The sequence below is a fragment of the Vigna umbellata genome, chromosome 5 (assembly GCF_029865625.1).
Source record: "Vigna umbellata cultivar VRB3 chromosome 5, Vumbellata_1.0, whole genome shotgun sequence".
NCBI classification, from domain to species: domain Eukaryota; kingdom Viridiplantae; phylum Streptophyta; class Magnoliopsida; order Fabales; family Fabaceae; genus Vigna; species Vigna umbellata.
In genome coordinates this window covers 54,828,050-54,852,564 of record NC_142169.1, presented here as the reverse complement: position 1 = coordinate 54,852,564, position 24,515 = coordinate 54,828,050, and the positions used below count along the sequence as shown (strand labels likewise).

At 31.8% G+C, this 24,515-nt stretch overlaps 1 protein-coding gene across 1 annotated transcript; it reads left to right on the top strand.

The window, feature by feature from the left end:
- The first annotated feature begins 19,175 nt into the window (after positions 1-19,175).
- LOC148198642 (uncharacterized) lies at positions 19,176-21,682 on the top strand. The gene is made up of 4 exons (XM_088092164.1): positions 19,176-19,425; positions 19,527-19,571; positions 21,192-21,244; positions 21,341-21,682. The coding sequence occupies exons 1-4, from the start codon at positions 19,270-19,272 to the stop codon at positions 21,498-21,500; spliced, it is 414 nt and encodes a 137-aa protein (XP_087948290.1). The 5' UTR covers positions 19,176-19,269; the 3' UTR covers positions 21,501-21,682.
- Positions 21,683-24,515: the final 2,833 nt, after the last annotated feature.

The window sequence follows — 24,515 nt, the reverse complement described above, 5'->3', positions numbered from 1 at the left end:
AAATAGTATTATGGATTTTCTGAATTATATTCCTTTGCTTGATTAATTATGTGTTGTTTCAATTAATGATTTATATTATTATTTGGCATGTTATATACGTGACATTATATAGTCTTTTTTTCAATAATTTAAACTGATTTGAATGTTGTTTAAAGGTTGCAAAGTAGTTTAAGAGAAAAACTATTTAAAAATTCAAGACAAAATAAAGATTTTACGTTAGATAAAAATAAAGAAGATGAACCATATATGAGTAAAATGAATCATAAATATATTATGTTAAAATAATATTTTGGTTTCTTAAATCAATTTGTTGATAACTTTAATTATCCTATCTCTAACAGTAATTTAATTATTTTTATATTTCAATAATACAAATGAAAACAAAGAAAGACAAAAAAACAGATTTATACATTCCTTTTATGTAATTCATAAATTTATATAATTTTAGAAAGTGTGGAATAGTGAAGATGGAGTTTGCATTGTGACGCATTAATCAATAAAAGAAAACATCTTCATGTTTTTTTATATATTTTTCATGTTAAATACTATCTTATATTTATCAAAACAAATAAAATATTATCTCATTAAATTTATGTTAATATAGTAGTATATTTATTTATTTCTTATATTTATTTTAAAAACTAATAACTTATGTTTATAAAACAAATAAAAAACATGCCCTTTTACAATTTTTTTTTCTTTTTCAAAAGTATAAAAAAATATCATTTTATAAGTTATTTTGATATAATAGTAAAATAGTATAATTTAAGTTTAATTCAATTTTATACAACAGATAAAAAAGATTAAGGTTTATTATAAATTGATTCTATTTATAACAAAATCTTCAAAGTTTGAATAGTTTGAATTGTTTTTTTCTATTCTAATATTTGTTTTTTTTTATAATTTTAACACATAAATTTGGAGTAGAAAGAAATAATTGTTAACTAAAGAAAACTAGAAGAATAGTCTCTTCTATTTTTTTAGTGTATAGAACATTTACTTTATTATTTTTTACTTAGAACTTATTTTTCTTCAAAAGCACTCATCTAGTTGGTATAATATATATTGTACATTAGTTTGTTGAGCTAAAAAATTAAACCAATTATAAACTCTTAGCATAATAGTTGTAATATCTCATTTTAATGGTATAAAATTACTAAAATATTACGTTACATAACCACTTAGATTAAAATGAACTTACAAGAAGACAATAGATCTACTTCTATAGATCCATCTACCAACTCATTTGTTTCACCCTCCCCTCTCGCTAGAATAACTGAAAATATATTGTCTCCTAAGCTTATACCATTAAGGTGATCATTGCAAAAGAAAAAACATACACAAAGACAAACAATACAAAAGCAAAGGTAAGCTAGTGATACAAACATTTTCGTAATACATCAAAAACATATTAAACATTTTACTTAATGATACATATCTCACACCAAATCAACCAAACACTTTATGCATGACAACCGTTTGACTTGACTATTTGGATTAGTATGAATATCGTGCTATGACAGTTCGTGCACTTGTTGTGGTGAAACAGTTGGGCCACCTCAAGCCACTACACAAGGTTAGTCTATTATCACTTGCGTTAGGCCAAGGTAAAGACCCTAAACTAGGACCTCCTACTATTCTTACAACATGCGCAACCCCTCTCTACTTGAGAATGAGTGACCATTGAAATGTTAGGTTGAACTCCAAGACTGAACTTCCCATATTCATACTTACAATACTTGAAACCACCATTGAGAAGTTCCTCCTTGGAACTCTCTTTACCAACCTTGAAAACCATTTGAAATCATACATATGTCCATACACTTTAACATTGAATACCAAGATATAACACCACTGATCATACATCAAAGTACCATAAACATAAGCATGGAAGTAAACAAGGTGATTCAAACTTTGAAACCAGAGAGATCCACAACCTAGTTGTGAACGTTTCTACAACCTGTGGATTTGTCTCGAGAGAAACAAATTGAAAACCAGCAAATTTAACAACTGAGTTGTCGCTTTTTCAACAACTTGTGGATTTACTTTAGGAAGTGTGAAATTGAAAAGAGATAAGAGCATTAGCAAGTTGTACATTTTTCCATGAGTAGTGGAATTTTTCAGAGTAGTTACTAACCTCTCATACACTACAAGAAAAATCGCATTTATATACGGCCGAAATCCGTATATAACATCGAAAATCCGTATAAAAAGTGGTGTTATATACGGATTATATACGGTCAAAAATCCGTATATAAAAAGGGCGTAGATAAGATTACATACGGATAATCCGTATGTAACTTATATACGGAATATCCGTATATAAATTATATACGGATTTTCCGTATGTAAATTATATACGGAATATCCGTATATAAGTTATATACGGAATATCCGTATATAATTTATATACGAAATATTCGTATATAATTTATATACGAAATATCCGTATGTTATGGATGATTCCTTATAGATTTCTAAATATGTGAGTTAATAGTAATATTGAAAGGTGATGTGCAGAATAGATTGAGGTTGATGATGAGTAAAGGTGAAATGAAAAGGTGGTGAAATTTTGCTCAAGTTAAGATGTCCCTCCTAGGTCTTTTGTTTAGCCTATAAAATTACGTAAAGCATTCTAAATTGGTCCCATAGATGTGGGTTGCTCAAGTCCCTAAATTGACACGTGAAATTAATTAAAATGTAACAGGTTTTACAGACATCCCTTCCTCTTCCCTGCTTTTTATTTTCTATTATATTTTGTAATTCTAATGTGCCCAAAATGAGAGTTAAATTGCTCCAATAAACCAATGAAGTTGCTTCCTAGGTACTTTGTTGCACCATCACTACGGGAGAGAATTAATGCATTGTCCAAATTCGACATCTATAGTGCTGGTTTAATCTTTCTATAATTGGTAATTATCTAATGGTGACAAATTCTTCTCCTATGATTGGAACTAATCAGTCAATATATGTATTAAATTTTATATGCATCCACATATAGCTCCCTTTATCTGATTAAGCTCATATTTTGAAATGCTTAAGGTTTATACCACCCTCTTATAGGCTTTCCCTGGTCTAAGGACCTATAATAGCCTTATTCAATACACAATAAAATACAACACAAGATCATTCTTTGATTTCTTATACAGTGTATCTATAGGATATTTGATAGGTCCTCTTTAACTGTGTAATTTCTAAAGGGTTGTAAATATAATTGGGAAAAGAATCAAGGTTAAAATGTAAGGTCTGGGGCAATCAAGAAACAAGAGCTGCCATTTTTTATAAACAGCAGAACAACACATAAATTTATTACTGAAAAATGAACATAATATTACAAGATCTTACAAGATAATATATCTTAAATTATAAAAACATGCAATACAGTCCTTTTCTGTATTCAGAAAGATGATTATGAGAGATAAGTTACTAAAACACAACCGTCATTGACATACAAGATTGAGTAATACCTGTAGGAGTATCGAATACAGCTAACAATCTCGTGCCAAGATCTTCAGCTAAGTTTAGTACTTAAAACTTGGTTTGAAGAGGCTGGACAAACATGAATTTCAGAAAATATGTCAATAAATATCTTCCACAGGTGCACACATCCTAACAGTAAGAAAGAAGTTTATGTTTGTATCCAAACTAGTAGAAAACAAATACTTCTAGATGTAATCATAAATAAAAAGATCAATCATTTCAAACATTAATCAAATTATCCGAAAAATCATTCTTAGTTCACATTACAAGACTTTTATCTTCATGTATTATCCGAAAAATCATTCTTAGTTCACATTGTTAACCTCCTTCACCACCAAACATACTAAATTTCAACATTTGTCTTACTTTCATAATTTATCTCTACAATTAGACAGATTTTTTCTTTCACTGTTGGTTAGTAAACACTCTTCATGCTCTATTCTATCTCACTCGTATGTATATATATAACTTTAAAAAATTATAATTTCACTTAATATTAGTAAGAAAAGGAACCCTGACAGCAAATATCAGTTCCTTATGATATGGAGGTCTGGACAACCTCAAAGACTTCCAAAGGGAAAACATGAAAACTATCACAAATATGGGTCACCTTTCTCATTTCTAATGTGACCCCTAGCTCTCATGTACCTAGCTTCACCATTGCTTAAGCCCAATTCATATACTACATCAAAAGAGGATACTTGTTGGACATAGCAGATGTCATAACTGAGGAGATTTAAAAGTTTCATGTTCTGAACCTAATGGCTTGGCCTGGAGACACACCCTTTCAAATGGGGGAATCTAGTGTAGTTATAGTGGACGACTCTTGTTTACAAATATAAACTATTTTGATTAATAGCTTGTGGTACATGCATGGATGTTGTTTTTTACAACTCATAATAACTTTGTTGTGTTGTTCTAACTTCTAATTCAGAAACAACAGCCTATTCACAGTGCAGAGAAGAGCATATGGAGAATTATATGGTATTTGGTGAGTCATGGAACCTGATGAATATCCAATATTCGGTCCCAGCTCAACATTCAATAGGAACACTTGTTCCCATTCTTTCCCTCTACACCAAATGTAATGACAATGTACTTCCCATCTCCTTTGCTGTTACATACACCTTACTTACAGAGATCTCTCAAGCTTGAGAGCAATTTATCTTCAATTGGATTAAAAGGTTTTCCCAAAAACAAGGACGATACTATTCTATAGCAGAATCCTATATATATGCTGATATTTCGGATCTGCAGTTAGAACTTAGACCAAAACTTGGATACTTAATGGGAAATCACCATAATTGATATGGAAACAATTGTATTCGCCATGGCCAGTTTTCAGAAAGGCTCTCTTACAGCTATGCAGTAATGTGCTTGCCATTATTATGCTATCAGATAAAGGAGGAGAATATCTGCTCAAACTTCTCTTCATCATATCTATTTCCCCTTCAAATAAAATATTTTCTCTAATTTAAACAAAAAATGACATAATGCAGAATACTTGGCTTGCTCATGGATTTCATTTCTTGGCCAGGAGAAACATTCTGCTAGTAGTACTAGTTGATCATTAGATTCATTATGGTCCTGGCTAGTTTTCTTTTATTTATTATTCAAATAAACAAATGAATAAAGGGACATCAGCCAAGTTGTATTCCATTCAGAAATTAGAAGTTAACTGATAGAACTGATATTAGAACAGAACAGAAAGATATTCTTTTATTGCCATCTGTACTCTATTCCCGTACCACCGTAGTAGGGAATAGAAACAAGGAACAAGATGAGTTTTGCACAACAATCAACTGAGGTTATTTGAGGAAACCCCACTCTCCACAATCCTTCTCGCTAAACCCATAAAACTGTTCACTCTCCTCATTAATAAGACTATTTATAATAGTTTGTTACACCTATTTAATTACAACTGTACCAACTACCTTGTCTTTTCCTTCTATTGTAAACTATACTGAACCTATCATTAACTAATCCCGACTTATAGCTTACTTCAAACAAGCATGTGTGAGTGGCAACATAAAGAAATGTTTCTCAAGATTATAAATAAAGTGCCAAATCAATACAGCTGAACAATTTAGGGTCAAAGAACAAAATTGTATGCTTGGTGTACGTTTGTATGCATATAACAAGCAAAGAAAGAGAATCTCACATAAATTGTGAATATAATAGCAATGGCCATTATGGTCATCCCCAAGTGATCAGAAAAATCATTTATTAGTTTTCTGGCAACATAGACACAGAAAACTGCAACAGGAGCAGCAATAAGAAAAATTGTCAGGGCCAACGATCTTGCATAGTCTTCTGAACCAGACGACTTCTTTGACTTTAAGATGGATGCATTATCTTGAGGAATCATTACTCAGGCTCTTTTCTTTGCTTTCAGATATCATATAATACATTGTATTAATTTTTATTTATTTATTTTTTATAGTTTGATGGGATGAGAGAAAAAGAAGATAAAGATGGGAACTAAACACACCAACGTATCTTTATCTTAACACTACTCTAACTGTAATAACTATCTCCATTATACCTAACTCATCATTTTCAATCCAAATCCATATCACTTCCTGTTTACCTCTTTTCTACCAATATTTTCCTTCCCACTACTTCTCATTCTAAACCTAACCAATAAATCAATTCAACTCCTCTTTTGTAACATCTTTACTCTCACTCTATATCTCTCTCTCTCTCTCTCTCTCTCTATATATATATATATATATATATATATATATATATATATATATATATATATATATATATACATTGATATGTTTATTTAATTTGTTTACTTTCTTTAGGAAGTATAAAGGGAAAATGTAGAGGGATGAGTTTTTATACAGAAGTGCTCTCTCGTTTTCTCTTGGTAGAAATAGGTTTCAATGTGACTATGGAAAATGAGGGAAGTTGAAATAGTAAACTGGGTGAAATCTCTATAGAAAGTTATGATTTCTACTGTCATAAGCCACAAGTTAGAGAGTTGTTACCTTCTGAAAAGTGGTTCTTCAGTATGAAAGTTGAGTGCTCCAAGTTTTAGCTAGTTGTGCATTTCTTTACCAGTCAGTTTATATATTTTAGTAGTTTTTAATATTCATGCCTTCTAGTTTCTTAACACTACTATGAGAATACCTTTTGGAATATCAGAGGAGCACTTGGAGCGGTTTTCTAATATTTCCTATATGGGTGTTGGATTTAAAAAAGAGGTTATGTCATATTTCTTAACAAACCTGCACTTAACAAACCTATATATTAAACTTGCAACCAGAGGTAACACCGCAATATCTCCTATCACGTTAAACAAACCTGCACTTAACCAATTCCAAGCGCATTGAACTACTTACCTTGGTTACTAAATATTCATTTCTTAACCAAAATGTCAGTTAATGGTGTGGTTTTCTGGATTATAAACTATATCAGGTGAAATTCTCCAGCAATCATACAACATTGCACCTTAATCAATCAATTAATTGAATGTTCCTAGAGAACCTATCAAACTCTTCCTATTCTGCTTGAAACCCCTATTCGGACCAATTTCACAACGTCACATACAAATATTGCTAAACATAACTAAAACCTTATTCTAATCAAAGTACATGTTAATTTGCATTCATCATATTAGAAAGAATCATTCACCCATTATAGAATCATAACACCATATTTCACAGAATCAAAGATAATGTTTAGCGCCACTTACTTTGGCTCTTCTTAGTTTCTTTTCTCTACACCACCAGAATTCTCCTAACCTTGAGATTGATCCAGCAGCTTCCTCTATTGTTCTATTAAAATGCTCCTAGGAAGTTCAAATGAACTTTATACAATTTAATGCTAAACTGCATAAGAAGTAAAGTAAGGACTTTAAACATAAAAGAGGGGGAAACAACACAGCAAAACTCAGGAGTAAACATACCTTGCTTCAGTACCTAGCTCTTTTGCTTCACTGTACAACACTTTAAGCCTTCCCAATGAGGTACCCCACACTTCTCAACCACTTCAACTCCTGTATCAAAGTCAAAATAAAATTTCAACAAAAAAATAAACAGATATTATAGCAGAATAAAATCACAAACATCTAATTAATGATTACATGACCTAACCAGGAAACAACTTCAAACAGAGGATGACAAACTTAAACCATGTTACCACTTTTTTGACAAAATAGGATCCACTAACATGATTGTCAAAACCATGATGAATAATATCTGAAAGCAATAAAAGCACCCAAAACGAAGCAAACCATTTTCAGTGACTAGTTTTCGTCAAGACCCATTTTCAATAACAACCAATAAAACGAAACCAAAATATAAGCAATTCAAACTTACTAAATGCAGAAGGCAATAGCAGCTCGATCTTATCTCTTCCACTTCGAAGACCCCATCACCTAGGGTTTCTAAATTCGCGATTTCAAACCTCGAAACAACAACGAGCAAAAATAGGACAATATAACAACACCAAGAGAAAAGATAACTCAAATAAACCTCAAATCTAAACGATTCAAACTTACCAGGACCAAAACGCAACTACAACTCCAGCTTATCTCTACCACTTCGAAGAAACCAACCTAGGGTTTCCAAAGTCGCAATTTCAAACCTCCAAAGAACAAAAAGAGAAAACGAAAACAAAAATAATCCTCAAAGCTTCGATCACTCACCGTGTTCGACAAATGAAATCCGAATCTACGAGCAGTGACGTCGAGTGCGGGTTTCACTGAACAAGAGCCTCCCTGTAGGCGAGGTGGACTCACAGCGGAGAAGAGAGTGCAGTGAAGAAGTGAACTGCAGCTTCGACAAGAGGGAGAAGAGGCAGAACTGGACTGAAGGTTCGAGGACAGACGAGGGAGAAGATATGTTTTTTTTCAGAGTGTGGGAAATTTTGGAGCTTTCAGTTTACAATTTAATTGTTTTTTTTATTACGTACGCCAATTACATACGGATCCTCCGTATATAAATTTTTTTTTAATTATATACGGATTTGTTCGTATATAATGGATTTCCCAATATCCGTATGTAAAATCCGTATATAATACGTTTATTACATACGGATTTAATCCGTATATAATGATCCACGGGTAACTAGCTATTTTCTTGTAGTGATAGATACACTTCAAATCTCAAATTGGACACTTTCGTCACACATTCTAATGTTCCTTAAGGCCTCCTATGCGCTGAGCAACACTGAAAAACACTTTCCTAACTTATATCTCAAGCTAACTTAACTACTTTAAACTACTCAAACTCAATTTTATACCTTTCAACACAAATTTTCTACAACTAACAGCTTGAACAAGTCTTAATAGTTTGAGCAAGTCTTAATAGACTTAACAACAGTCCTTACATCATCCAATTCAACACATACCTACTCCTTTAGAGATTCACTACTCAAAACTCCCTTAATTGTACCTAAAATCATGTAACACAACCTTACCAACTCTCTACTTCAAAACAGTCCCTAAAATTAGGTCTTACCCAACCAACCTTGTACTAAAAAAGTCACCTATCAAAACTCCAAATTTCACTCCAAGACAATTAGTAATTGAACTCAGATTCTTTCTCTCAACTCAACATCATAACTTAACCATCTAAAGATGTAAACCAACCATAAAACACCCTTAACTGTAGGTTCCTCTTTAAACTCAATACTCCAAGAAATTGTATACCAATACTCCTCAATTTAGACCACCAATTGATATATTTTCCTCCCCTTTTTACCAATAACATCATCAACAATGTTTTACAATTCAACCATTTTCATTTCAGCATACATAAACTTGCATAACATTCATATATTCATACAATCTCAAGGCACATAATTAATCACACAAAATATTATTTTTATCAATTCAACACATACAAGCTATCACATAATCGCATGCACACCAAAACAACAGATTTAAAATCTTCCTAATACATATATGAAAACAAATTTGCTTCCGTTACCTTATATTGATGATACCAAACTCTAAGAAGACCCCAATTACTTCTCACACAAGAAATTTTTAGAAACACCTACAAAACACCAAATTGAAAAAGGAAAGAGTCCTTAGAACCTTAGAATTACCAAGAAGCTCAAAGAACATCACAAGACACACATGCAATGAAAACTTCCATGCATTGACGCGATTATAGAGTGGAAAGGAAAAAGGAACTGAAATTTACTTGCTCTATTGCAAAAATTGATCGGATAGAAATGTAGACCTCGTCACCGTGGTTGATTAGACATCTCCTGATTGTCAAAAAGATTACTCGGGAGTTAGAACTCTTAGAAAGAAGGTAGATAACTCTAGAAAAGTATTTTCTAGAAATATGGTACATTTTAAAATAATGAAACTCGTTTATAACAAAATTATTTATAAATAAATCATTTAATATTAAAATAATCGAGTCTCATTATTTTTAAACTATCACCACCTTTTAAAATACCAATTTATGGGGTTTTACAATAACAAAAGGCATTATTATCTTAAATGGCCTCAGAGACTAAATAGAATATATCTCATATTAAAAAAAAATAAGACCTAAATTAAATAAATAGCTTATAAAAAAATAGGAGTTATATATCTTGCGAAGTTTGTTAAGAACAATATAAATATATGAATTCTTTAGAAAATTTGTCTTTCCTTTATGGATTCGTAATATATACATACCATAGTAAGTTACTTCAACTAAAAAAACTCTTTCTTTATGGAAATTTTACGTGGGATAATTTCTTGAAACTTATATAGATTTTTTATTTAATTGCTCATATATGAAAAAAAATGCTTTCACTTTCCAAATGACAAGTATTTAACATTGTAAACGTCTAAAGTGAAATATGCTTAAACATAAGAATCAAACACTGGTGAGAGCAGTGTAAAAGTTAATGATTTTATATATAACTAATATGAGGTTTTTGTTTTGTTTTTTTTTTCTCTTAAATTTATGTGAAGAAAATTAATATAATTATTATTATATTTATAAGTAATTTATTTATATAATTATATTTAAGTGTTATAATTATGTATAACTATAAATATAATATTTAGATAAAGGGTTTGATAATAAGATAAAATAAATTAATCATTTGTATTTTTCTTTTTTTTATATAACAAATTAACTAAAAATAAATACTATTATTTTAATATTGATTTTTGTATGTTAAAGTAATAGATTTTAGAAAGTATAACTAGGGATAGTAATGAATCGGGTTGGACATGAATAGTGCCTACTTGTTATCGTATCCTCAAAAACAAAATTTACTTGTTACCTGTCTGCTATTCGGACGGATACTTGTTTAAAAAATACTCGCAAATAATTAAAAAATATATTTTTATAAACTTTTAAAATAAAATTACAAAAATATATAAAAATAGAATATAAATTAAAATTTAATTTTATTTAAATTTAACTTAATAAAACATAAATTAATTTTAATTTTAATTAAATTTAAATTAATCAAATATAAATTAAATTTTTATTTTTCTTTTTTTTCAGGTAACAAATACTTGCAAGTACGAATAATATAATACTCACACCCGATTTATTTATAAGTGGATAATAAAACACCTGCTACCCATAATACGTATTTTACCTGGAAAACATTATAATGAAAAACAACTTGCACATAGGAATATAATATAAGATGCAAACATATTTTATCTCTATTAAAAAGGTTAGAGTAACATGAAATTGAAGTTAAGAAATTTAAACAAAAATATAAGTAGATATTATTATTAATGTAGACATTCAGTTTATAATAACTAATTATTGATGCATAGGTACATGTTTCTTTGTTTGAAATTGTAATATTAAGATTAAAAAGTAATATTTGTATATGAATTTGGTTGTATTAAATTATAGAATTAATATAATAATTGATTATTTATGTGTAATAAAATAATATAATTATATAATTTTTGAATCAGAATTTTGAGTTATATTAGAGTGAAATGCGTATGTTGAAATAATATATTGGAATATTGTGGAATATAATCTAGTACAAAATAAAAACAAGACGAAATTGATGTTAAAGCTTGTAAATTGAATCATATCCGGAAATAAACATACAAATATATATTAAAAGATATTGGCTTATAGAATCAGAGTAGGGAAAGGCTTTTTCCTTATTTTCTTCCTCCATTTCAATAACATTACTTGGCGTTTTAGTATCTCCAAAAAGCACAATGTTAACTGTTTTTAAGGACGAAATTTCTCTTTGGAAACATAAACATTAAATTTCGACTTTATTTCGTGACTCAATGAGAAACCAAAGATAATATATAACGGAAAGTGAGTAAATAATCAAACAACATTTTTATATGGTTGTTCCTTAAATTTCCATGCCTCAAACACCAATTTGGGACAATTTCTAACAAAACTGTAAAATTTTCTAAAGCATAAAAACATCACAATTGGCAAACCATATTTGAAAAAAAAAATAAACTTCTAATGTTCAAGAGACATTAACTTTGAAGAAAACCAAGAGACACCAGTGATTATATTTGCACAAATTCCATGTCACCTGAAAAATGAAAAACATAAAAAGCGTAAAAGAAAAACTAATTACAATTAAACACTTTTTGTTCTACAGCTAAAGCATATTTAAGTAGGTAAAAAAGGGAAAGTTTAGGCTTTGGTTTTCAATTGAGTCTGACTATTTCTTTAATTTAGGTCTTTATTTTTTTAATATTAGATACGTTTTCATTATTTAGTGTTTGAGACCGTTCAAGATAATATTATGATTTTACTATTGTAAAACTCAAGAAACTGATATTTTAGAAGTGACGATAGTTTAAAAATAATGAAATATTAAATGATTTCTTTATAAATAGTTTTGTTATAAACGAGTTTCATTTTAATGTATTTGCTATTATACTAACAATCTATAATTGGCATTAACTTTGAAAATAATTTCTAATGTTCAAGAGACATTAACTTTGAAGAAAACCAAGAAACACCTTTAGACATTGATTATATTTGCACAAATTCCATGCCACCTGAAAAATGAAAACATAAAAAGCGTAAAAGAAAAACTAATTACAATTAAATACTAGTATAAAAACACTAGTATAGTAGGGGTTTGACATCAGCATATTTTGGTTTTATTACCTCCAGCTGAGGCATCTAATATCAACTTGGTTTGTGAACCAAGACCTCCAAGGAAAAGTAGAATTATTGTTGCTTCATCAAAACCATGTATGGGAGTCTTTCTCAATAAGCTTTTGTACCTGTCCCATGCTTGACCTAATGTCTCCTCCATGCCTTGTCTGAAAGAAGAGATCTCTTGCTTCCCTTTGTTGACTTTAGAGCTTTGTTGCTGCCATTGTTGTTGTGGTTGGTTCTCAAATTGTCCAGTAGCTTGCCAAAATTGGCTTTGATCCATGCTTGAGTGAGGTTTCCACCAGTGGTTGAGATTACTTTGGTAGAATTGAGTGCCCATATAGTTAAATTCTTGTCCGAATTGCATCCTGCAATCATTAGGCACAAAACTCTAAAAAATATTTGTTAGCACAAAAAGATAGAGAAGATAGATAAAAAAAATCAAAAGATATAATTGAAAAGATAGGAAGATAGGAAATAAAAACAAAAAATAAAAACAGAAAATAAAAACAAAAAATAAAAACAGAAAATAAAAACAGAAAATAAAAACAGAAAATAAAAACAGAAAATAAAAATAGAAAATAAAAACAGAAAAATAAAATAAAAACAGAAAACTGAAAAATAAAAACAAAAAAATAGAAAATAAAAGCAGAAAAATAAAAATTCACAACTCAAAATTAATTAAAAATCACACAAATATACACTAGTTAAACCAGAGTCCCCGGTAACGACACCAAAAACTTGTTTACAATATTTTTGAACCCCGGCAACGGAAATATTTCTATACCCGCCAACGGTGCCAAAAACTTGTTTACCTCTCGACAAGTGTAACCGAATAGTAGCAAGTAATAATCCTGGTAAGACCAAGTATCGTTTCCCAAGAGACTCAAGGCCTAGACACTTATGTGATTAATTAATTAATTAAGACTTGAGAACAAAGTGTTTTAAGTTTCAAATGCAAAAGACTGAAAAGTAAATATGTATGCATATGATGATCAAGAAGAAACAAAAGCGTGAATTGAAATATATGGATGAATATGTTGTTGGGGTTTATCAAGTTAATCTTTTCCTCTCTCTTGTATTTAGGAATTCATCAATCTTTTCATTAATGTTAATGCCACTTTCTAAATTACTTTAAACCCGATCTCTCGGCAAAGAAAGCCTAATCATAGTCACTAGTTTACAATCTCTTGTCTCCCTAGCAATTAATCATGCATTATAGTGAACAGAAGCTTAAAGGCAACCAACTATCATACTCCTATCTCTAGGTTGGTAATATACTATTGGGAGAGATTCCCAAGATCTAGACTTCCCCGTACGTTTCCGTATCGACAAAACCAATAATCATGACATTGAATGAGTTAAACTATGCATGCTTTGAGAAAAGAGGAAAAACCCTAACTATTAATGAAAGAAATCATGTATCATATAAATGATCTTGAAGAGCAAATTCCATACAAGAGAGTTTCTAAAGATTTACATTAATTCCCCAACAATAATAAAAGTTTAGTTCTCCATCGTCATGGAAGAACTTGATGAATAATGGAATGAAAGAACGAAAGAGATAGAAAAACCCGAGAAAGAGAAGAGGAGAGTCGTCACCATCTCCAATTCTACCCCCAAGGGGTGAAAAGTGTGTTTCTGCTTTGTTCCCAGCCAAAGACACAAACCCTAGAACGTCCTAAAGCTTATATACTATTCTAAAAAATACAGAAAATTAGGCCCAAGCCCATAAAAGTTACAGAAAAGTAGGCCCAAGCCCAAAATAATGCCGCTCAGCGGTAAATACCGCTCAACGGTACCACCGCGTAGTCAATTCTTCCCCTCAACTGCATTGTTACCCCTCAGTGGTGCCAACGGGTGTTTAGAAGTGCCGCTCAGCGGTAAAATGACGCTGAGCGGTACTTGCGACTTCACTTCTTTTGCACTTTTTGTGTCATTTTCTGATTCCATTTCTATCCCTTTTCACTTCTTTCATCAATTTCATCTAAAAACCTGCAAAAACAAGGAAATCAAGCATAAAACCTGTCCAACTCTATTATTTCCAATAATTCAACAAAATCATGAGTTCAAGTTAATTTCTAAATCATAAAGGTTGTAATTGAAGTCAATTTTAAGTATAAAAATAACAGTTTTTCAACTGTTATCAGCGAATCCAAAGATAGTGATCCAGACCCTTCAAGGACTCGCTCAACAACTCAACTCACTGAGCGAATCCTGAGACAGTGACCCAGACCCCTTGACCTCTCGCTGAGCGAATCCTGAGACAGTGACCTAGACCCCTTGACCTTTTGTTGAGCGAATCTTGAGACAATGACCGAGACCCCTTGACCTCTCGTTGAGCGAGTGGAGTCGCTCAGCGAGTCTGCATAATTTTGCAGCATGAAAACTACAAAATTATCACTCCAAACCACTATTAACCAATTGAATATATTTTTCCCAACTTCTAATCCTCCTAGATCGTGTTATACACTCAATTATACTAAACCAATTGTGTCTAACCCATCTTAATCTCATTATAAACATATGACTCTAAGATTTCAACCAAAAACTTACAAAATCTCAACTTATAGACCTAAATGGAATTCTACCACTTATAGCTCGCTTTTGGACCAGTTAGTGACTTCAAGAGTTACAATTGACTTACCCAATCCTTAGAAACTGACTCTTTATGCACAAAACCACAAACTCAAAATCTTCACTATGCAACAACTCTAAATTCAACTAGAAACCAAAAGAGCTTAACCTAAAATCAACACCAACCCCTCTTACCTATTCCATAACAGATTTATATCTATCAAACCACATTTATCATTCAAAATAACTGCAAAACACATAATCAAACCGGTTATACCTATCCAAATCATCCAATCTCAACATCACAACAAGACATAATCAAATTCTCAACTTTCTCATCCATCAAAGCATTTACATTTCCAAATACTTAATCACAACACATACATATAACATTTCTCCCAACATAATCACTATTTATAACAAAGGTTCTAGCTTCCCTTACCTTTAAACTAACTGCCAAACTTCTCAAAACGCTCCGCCGATTACTTGAACCGCAAGGAATACCTAGACGAACCTACGAAACACCAAATTGCAAACTGACAGAGTCCTTAGAACTCTAGATGAACCAAGAACGAGTAAGAGATGCATGATTACGCATGCAACAATATAAAATTCCTCTAAAACAGATTTATGAACAGAAGGGGAAAAAGGAGTCGAAACTTACTTGCTTTATTTAAGAAACTGATCGGTTGGATTTGTAGACCCCATTGTCGTTGTCCATTAGGTACCTCCTGATCGTCAAAGAGATGACTCAGGAGTTAGATCTCTTAGAGAGGAGGTAGAGAATTCTAGAAAAGTGGTTTCTAGAGAGATGGCACGTTTTAAAACAATGAAACTTGTTTATAACAAAACTATTTATATTAAAACCGTTTAATATTAAAATAATCGAGTCTCACTATTTTTGTACTACCACCACATCTAAAAATACCATTTTCTAGGGTTTCACATTCTCCCCAACAAGAAAAATTTTCGTCCTCGAAAATTGACTTATTAGATATAAGAAACAAGCTACTCTCATCAATTCTCTATTACAACCACCTATTTGACAAAGATACTACTCCCCAACAACCTTACTAACATGAGAAACCTTGCCTCTGTGCTAAAATCCTCTAGTGTTCAATAGTGTTTATTTGTCTGACCATTATCCTCAAAACAAATCTAAACCCCTACACCTTGACTTTTAAGAATCTTTCTTTAACATAACCAACCTTATTGTGTCTTCCATACTGCCAACCCCTTATCTATCCTCCGCCACTTCTTTTAAATCTCTTCTAAAACCTTTACAAATCTTGACTTCAAATCAAACCCTTGATTGATACTCTTTTACTTCCTCTTGCTTTTTCTAAGAACCACCATACTACTGACTTGATCACTAAAACTTCTGATTTAACTACCAACCGATATGCTCTTGATCACCTTTAACCATACCCATTATGGGGACTTCTCCTTACTTTACTGGTCTCGACTCTTGAGTACATAGTTTCCCACTACGCTATCCCATTACCAAAGTAAAATTCTTCTCTGTTGCTACGAGAAAACCAATTTGAGCACTCTATCTTCACTTTGTTAACTCACTAACTGGAACCATATGTATTTCTTGACCCCTTAACCTGTAGTCATACTTAGATTTGTATCCTCATTGAGTTTAGATCACTAGCTTGATCAGTACCAAGCCGACTTATGATACATCTCAAACTAGGACTGTTTGAATTCCACTTTCTCAACCATTTTGACAAACCCACTAGTTATAGCATTTCAACTATACTAATGAAATCACTTTACAACTTCACTTCAAACCCCAATCTTCATACTCTTCAAACAACTGTTACCCAATCCTTATCAAACCAAGAACTTGAAGCTCCTCTTTGTTCAAACCATCTGTTAGCACTTCCTTACCTCAAGATTAACACTACAACTCGAAACCATAGCTTAATTCATGCCCTTCGTCCATTGACCCACTCTCTCTATTCATCGTGCATTTATACTTCCTCACTTTAAGGTTGACACTGCAACTTGAAACCATAGGCTCACTTGTCTTCTCTGCTTCGTACCTATACTTCCATACCTAAACTCACTTCTGACTATAACAGTAGTCATACTATTTTAAAGAAACTCATCCCTCACAAACCACCAACTATTAGCATTGGTTCTACTTTAGACACCAATGTAATAGTGAACCCCACCACTCTAATGTGGAAATTCTAGTACCTGCTTCAGAACACCAACCAAAAGCTCTTACATCAAAAGACTTACTCTTCATTTCCACACTTGTCCTCATTTTCTGACTTGATTCGTGCTTGATGTATAACCACTGACTATTCTTCTTGAAACACTACACTTCTCTTGATGATAAAAAATCACCAGAAAGGAGATTAGAGCACAACCAAACCATCCTTACGATCACACTCCTATCTTATAAAAGAAACAACTTCATCTTTCCTTTACTCGCGTTCACTAAACTTTCCTAATTTACATAACCCTGATTCTCAACTATATCTTAATTAACCTTTAATGCATCATCACTGTTTTCCTTATCTCAAAATGAGAAACTCCTCTGAAAGACTAAAACTCACTTAGAACAAAGGTAAGTCCAAATAAAAAAAATATAAGTTAGACATTGTCTAAATAAAAAAAAATATACGTTATATTTATTATAAAAGTATGTGTTATATACAAATAATTCCATAAGGGATCAATGCTATATCACTAGAATTTTTCTACTTATTATTTGTGGTTGACCTGTGCAGTTCGTAGTATTGTGATTATTTGGCTAATCATTCTTTTAGGAACATGTAAAAGGATTGATCTTAATAAACAGAAATAAAAAATAATCATTTAGCATTATATTTTATTTTTTAAATTTGCGCAGTCTACTTATGAAAGGATTAGCTGGAATCCAACATGTCGATATTTCTGGAATCCAAAATGTAAGATGTTTCGTCATCCTCTTCGCTGACGTACAAATCTAGTTTCCTAAGTTGCATTCATAAATTATGAATATTTATGTTTTAATGATGAGAGTCTGTTCTTGGTTTGCAGGTCGATGTGACAGATCAGATTAAAGGCCAATTGTCTTATCTGTGGGCTACCCCAAGGATCTTAGACCAACTTTAATTGGATACATACTATCCCGTATATAACAACATTTTCATATTCTTAAATTGAAGTTTGACATTATTCAGAAGTTATGCATAAAATTGCTTAGCGTTAAAGGATGTATTGCTTTTTTAGTTTCAAATGTAAAAATTTGTATTTATGTTGCTTTTTCTTATAAATAAATTGGGTATATTTATTAACTTGGATGTAGGTTTCTTTACCTTTTTAATGTTATTCTTCATCGGATCCGGGTTCTAATAGCATTAAGGGCATTGCTCTTTGTTACTGTAGAAAAAAGCACGAAATATATGGGGTCTCAACATATTTTAATTAAATATTAAAAGGTGAAAAATAGGATGTAATAATGGATAACAAAAGAAAACTACTAGGATCGACTTAACAGAGTTTACTAAGGTAAACTAAATTTTTCTTGTCATTATTATGTATACAATAAAATAATGAAATCAAAAGTTTTGTGTAGTTTTCTGAATTCTCTAAAAAGTGTTTATGATAACAGTTTCATTACATGGAATTTCTTTATATGTTGTCAAATATAGTATTATTTTATAAGGTTAAATATGTTTTTAGTTTTTAAATTTTAAATGTAAAATTAATTTTTTTTTTGTTTTAAATTTTAATATATTTTAATTTTTAAATTTTAAGAATGAATAAATATAATATTTTTAACAATATATTAGATTAATATTTAATTAAGATTTATCAAAATAATGTAAAGAACTATATTTATTCATTTTAAAAATTTAAAATCAAATTAGATTAAAATTTAAAATATAAAAAATCCAAGAAAATATTTAATCTTATTTTTTTATATATGATCTAAAGTTTATATTGACAAATGATAAAGTTACTCAAATAAAAATTAAGATATAAAACTAACTGGTATTATTGTATGCGCAGTTACAAACTTCTGTGCTCTCTTCGTGCGATATAAATCTGTGGTTTCGTTAACATTTCGATTTGTTTGCGAAGGCTGAAAATTCTTGTGCTGCTGGGTTTGCTCGTGAAATCGGAAATGGCCGCGCTTCGTAAGCGGGTATGGCAGTTATCTGGGATCGCAGCTTTTAGGGTTTCCAAATCCAAAATGTGGTCGTCGTTCGAAAGAGCACTAGTCCATCCATCTCCTGTTTCCGGGACAAGGCATTATGTGAAATCCAACGAAAAACACTTCGTAATAATTTACAGTTTTCCTCTAATTTGTTGTTTGGATTTCACTCTTATTTGTTATGTTTCAAATTGTTTGCTTCAATTAGTTTGATTTTTTGCGTATAGGTTACAAGACTAGAGGGAGAAAAAGGATTCTCGAAACAAGCTAAGGTTTGATTTACTGGTTTGATTTTTTGTGTTTGATTTACTGGTTTCATTTTTCTTTTTAAGACTGAGATGATGCGAGAATGCAATCGGTCCAAGTTTAAATCAGAGGTGCACAACTCACAGTATTTCTTAAATATGTGGATGTTGTCCTAAACTTTAAGAGTTAGGGCCTGCTTCTACTCGTAGTTAACATGGTAGAGTTAAAGAAAGATTTTGTGGGAGTGGTTATATTCATTACCGGCATCCTATTTTACTGTCTTAAATTTTACTTCCGTGCATTATATTATAATTAACTCAGGATGAGAAATTCCTTGCACATCTACTTATTTGTAAAACGTCAAACATGGATTCAAGGTTATTTTGAAATTATTCATGTGTAGAGCTGTCAAATAAGCTCAGTCCATGTGAGTTGGGGCTAAAAAAAGCTCACAGGACCAAAAGTTCTTTTATTAAAAAAGTCCACATGACCAAATATCCCCAAATCCCTGTGTGTTAGGGCAACCCATGAGCTTTCCTTTTTAGGATAAAAATTGTATAATAATAGAGTTATTACAAATTGAACTCATTGATCACTGATTAATATAGAATGAGAAGAAAATATTAGACAAAAAATTTACACTCTGCTTGGTAGCCAAAAAAAGACAACAAAGATTGGCTGCTTCAGAATAAGGGGGGAGAATCAAGGCTATCTAGTGACAATCAAATTAATTACTTTGATCACATATTGCTGTAAGGTCATGGTAGCAAAAGAGGTCATGGTTTCCGAAGAAGATGACTCATCTTGCTTCCCTTCAGCCAATATAAGTTTACCATTCTCTTCAGACTTGCCCTTTTGTTTGCATGCACTTTTGGCTTCCACAAATTCAAATATCATGCCTGGTTTTGTCACATTCTCCTCATTCACATCTTTTTCACCTAAAAGCATTTCAAGCACAATAAAGGTTGGGATAGGGTCGGAGCTGAGGAGAATCCTGCGTGCAAAGGAGAGCAATCTTACAAAATCTGATTGCCTCCTCAACATTGAAGTCTCCATCTAAAAAAGCATCCACCAATTTTTCTGTCTCTCCAGCCTCATACAAATCCCAAGCCTGTAAAACACATTGACTTTTGAGTTTCCATTTGAAACAGTGAAAAATTGTTTTCAAATGGAAATGTGCCATTTGTTTGGAGGATATGAAACAGTGAAAAATTGTTTTCAAATGGAAATGTGCCATTTTTGTGATTGAAAGTGAAAACGAAAAACCTTACTGTCCTTAGTCTTTCTTCAAATGGAAAGGTCCAACTCATGCTCCGTAAATTGTCGATACTTGCTAATACTCAATAGATACGTGGAGAATGGTTTTTGCTTGTTCCTTTGACCATAATTTTAGAAGAATAATTCAAATGGTTGCATCACAGTTCATGCGTTGGCAAATACATGCAAAACATGTTTCTGTTGCATTTTAGTGAGACATTTATGCTGAGAGTGCATTATTTTATATTAGGAACCTTTTTTCCTAGCTCTTAAATTTTATGTTTTCTTTATCATAGTTAATTTATTCACCTCAAATTGTATGTTACATTGATGCTGATGAGGTTGGTTTTGTTTGACTGATGCTGCAATATGCTGAAAAACTTATTCAGGACCATCGGGGAGAGCTTAGGAATGTTACAGAGGACGACGATAATGAGATCATGTATGGTTTTTATACCTTTTAAGTGACTTGTCATGATGAAACTATTGTCGTCTTTTGTTTCGTTATGATTTTATAGTACAATCACATGTTTTGCAGAAAACTTGCAAGATCAAATGCGAAAAAAATCAAAATTGATCTTACAATATCAGCCATAGGAATACTGATTTGGATTAATGCCTTGACTCTTGCACTGGAGAAGGAGAAGAAGGAGAAGAAGAAGAAGAAGAAGGAAAAAGATAAGAAGGGTAAGATGTAGGTTTCTTAACCTTTTAATGTTATTCTTCATCGCAACCTGTTCCTGACACGATTAAGGGCTTTGTGTTGTTTTCTGAATTTTCTGAAAGTTGGTGCTTCTGTTTCATTACATAGGAATTTCTTTAAAGATGTTGTCAACTATAATATTGCTTGATAAAGTTAAATATGTTTTTAGTTTTTAAATTTTGAATGTGAAATTGAAATTTACTTTTGTTTCAAATTTTGATATATTTTAAGAATGAATAGACATAATTTTTTTAATAATATACTGTATTGATGTTTAAATTAAAATTTATCAAAATAATACAATTCAAAATATAACTTTGAAAATAATTTCTAATGTTCAAGAGACATTAACTTTGAAGAAAACCAAGAAACACCTTTAGACATTGATTATATTTGCACAAATTCCATGCCACCTGAAAAATGAAAACATAAAAAGCGTAAACGAAAAACTAATTACAATTAAATACTAGTATAAAAACACTAGTATAGTAGGGGTTTGACATCAATTTTTTTTTGTTATATTTTGGTTTTATAACCCAAACATATTTAGGCAAGATAAAAAAGAACGAGTTTAAGCTTTGGTTCTCAATCGAAACCTATAATTAAGAAATAGGCTTTGGTTGGTAAGACAACCGACACATACAAGTAAAAAAATAAAATAATAGTTTTTTGTCAAATGCGACCAAGAACGAAAATAAGGGCAAGAGCAATAGCAAGAGCGAGAGCAAGAACACGGGAGAGCAAGACCAACCGCTCAAACGTGAACTAAGAACCAAGATAACAATAATAATGTGGCATCCCAAACACAACAAATCAAGACCTACACAAACCTACAATGAACACCAAAATGTAGCGACAACACCAAAAAGAGAAGAAAAACAATGTTATGAGAAGGAAGAGCAAAAAAAAAAAAAAAGAGATAATCGAGAAACAAGAAGGAAGATAAATGATAATGGACATAAAAACAAATCTCAACAAAGGCTATAATGAAGGAAAACATGAAATTGCAATGATGTAAGAGAAGAATGCAGTGACATTGTGCAAAAGGACCTTCGCAAAAACTCAAAAATTTATTCCATGTAGATGGCACTAGTAAAAAACAAACTTTATAACTCTCACAATACGCTTCGGATTTGGGAAAACTGAAGCATAAGAAAACGCGGTAGCATTTTTGTAGTTTCAACAAACTTATAGGCATCAGTTCCTACTCAATCGAGGCATAAACGAGTTATGAAGTAACCGAAGCGTAAAAACCTGCTTCAGTCCACCTTCTCTTCTTGCAAAATAAACTTTTCGCCTGACATCTTTTCTAGGATGAGATATAGCCTCGGTTAGTCAGACAACTGAGGCATAAAGCCCATTATAATCCCTCTACAACTTTGCAAATTCACTAACATGGCAGGTCTAGAGGTCGTACTGCCCCGCTTAGTTAGAGAACCAAGGAATAAAGCCCATCAGAATCCTTCTACAACTCTGTGAATTCACTATTATGGCAGGTTTGTAGGAGATACTGTCTCGATTAGTCAAGGAACCGAGGCATAATGTCCTACCAATTCTGAAACTGGACTTTTTAATGCTTTTTGTCAACTTCTTTTGCCTTGGCTCTACTAGAACCGAGTATACCTGAGGCTTATAGGTTGAATATAATTTTTTCATATATTATTTTGAATTTTTTTTAATAGTTTAGGCATCGGTTGCTTAAATAACCGAGGCGCTAAGGTGTATATTGCCTTGGTTATTTGCTTAATTAAGGTAGTATCTCTTTCGTCACTTAAAATCAGAAACATAAGAGAAATAACCCTACTTCTTTTTCTCTCTCGCACGGATAGAACAATGTTTTCCTCCTACTGTAAGTTGCTCCCTGCATACTGCGGTGTAGTGCCTCAATTGTCTTGTGCAAAGGTTGTCCATGTTGCCTCCACTTCTATCGCGCGAACTACTCTCCATTTTGCTGCCTCCACTTCTCTCATGTGAATGCCCCTATTTTACTCTCCAAGCGTTACATCCACAACTGTCACCGCTCATAAGTGTGAAAAAGAGTTGTTTTTACACTTATAAATGATCTCAATCTTATAGTTATTCATGTTATTACTCAGTGAAAAGTTGTAATAGAAAGTAGATTGTTATGTAAATTATTGTACAGAAAAGAGTCTATAAAGGAAATTCTCGCATAGCGCAAGCCAAAATTCACACAGTCAGATAAAGGAAATTCGCATAGCGCATCAGTACCTGTGCGTTGAGCGAATAACATCAGTTGAAGTGCAACAATTAAAGAAAATTCGTACAGCGCACACACATGTGTGCTGAGCGGATTAATTAAGTTAAGTGGCTTAAAAAGACGTGACAGAAAGTAATAAATCATCTTTTGACACAAGAACAGACCAAAAAAAATACTGGAGAACTCAGGAGACGCTCAAGAGACCTTTCCAAACATCATGACTTCACTTTCTGCAAGGAATTGTTGTAAAGAGTACGTTTGACATGTCTAGGATAGGCTAAATTTTCTGTTCATTGGAATTGGTTGTATGACGACACGTTAATGTAAATTTCATGCGTGATATATGTTTATGTTCTTGTTCTTTTCTTGACTTGCTTTTGATTATACGAAAGTATAAATCTCTTTAAAGGTTCTTTTGTACTGGGAAGTATTTTTAGAACCAGAAACGTAAGAAAAGAAACTAAAAGTAACTACACTAGGAATAACTTTTATGCTTTTGGTTAATCTAAACATCTGAACTTCATGCAAAATTATTTGTTGAATTAATTAAGGAATTAATAATTTAATAGATAATTTTAGTACTTGTTTTAAGGAATTATGTAACGTCCCGGCAACTCACAGGGACCGTTGACTGCCCCGGTGTATGTTCGATTCATCCATGTACCCCTTCCACCCGAAGCTGCCAGGAGCCGCTCCTTGTCTGTGCCCCCTGCACCATGCTTCTTGCACCGGCGTCACTCCCCGCCCTCGTCTCCGTGTCCGGGTGTCACAAATTAAACTTAGATACTCTTT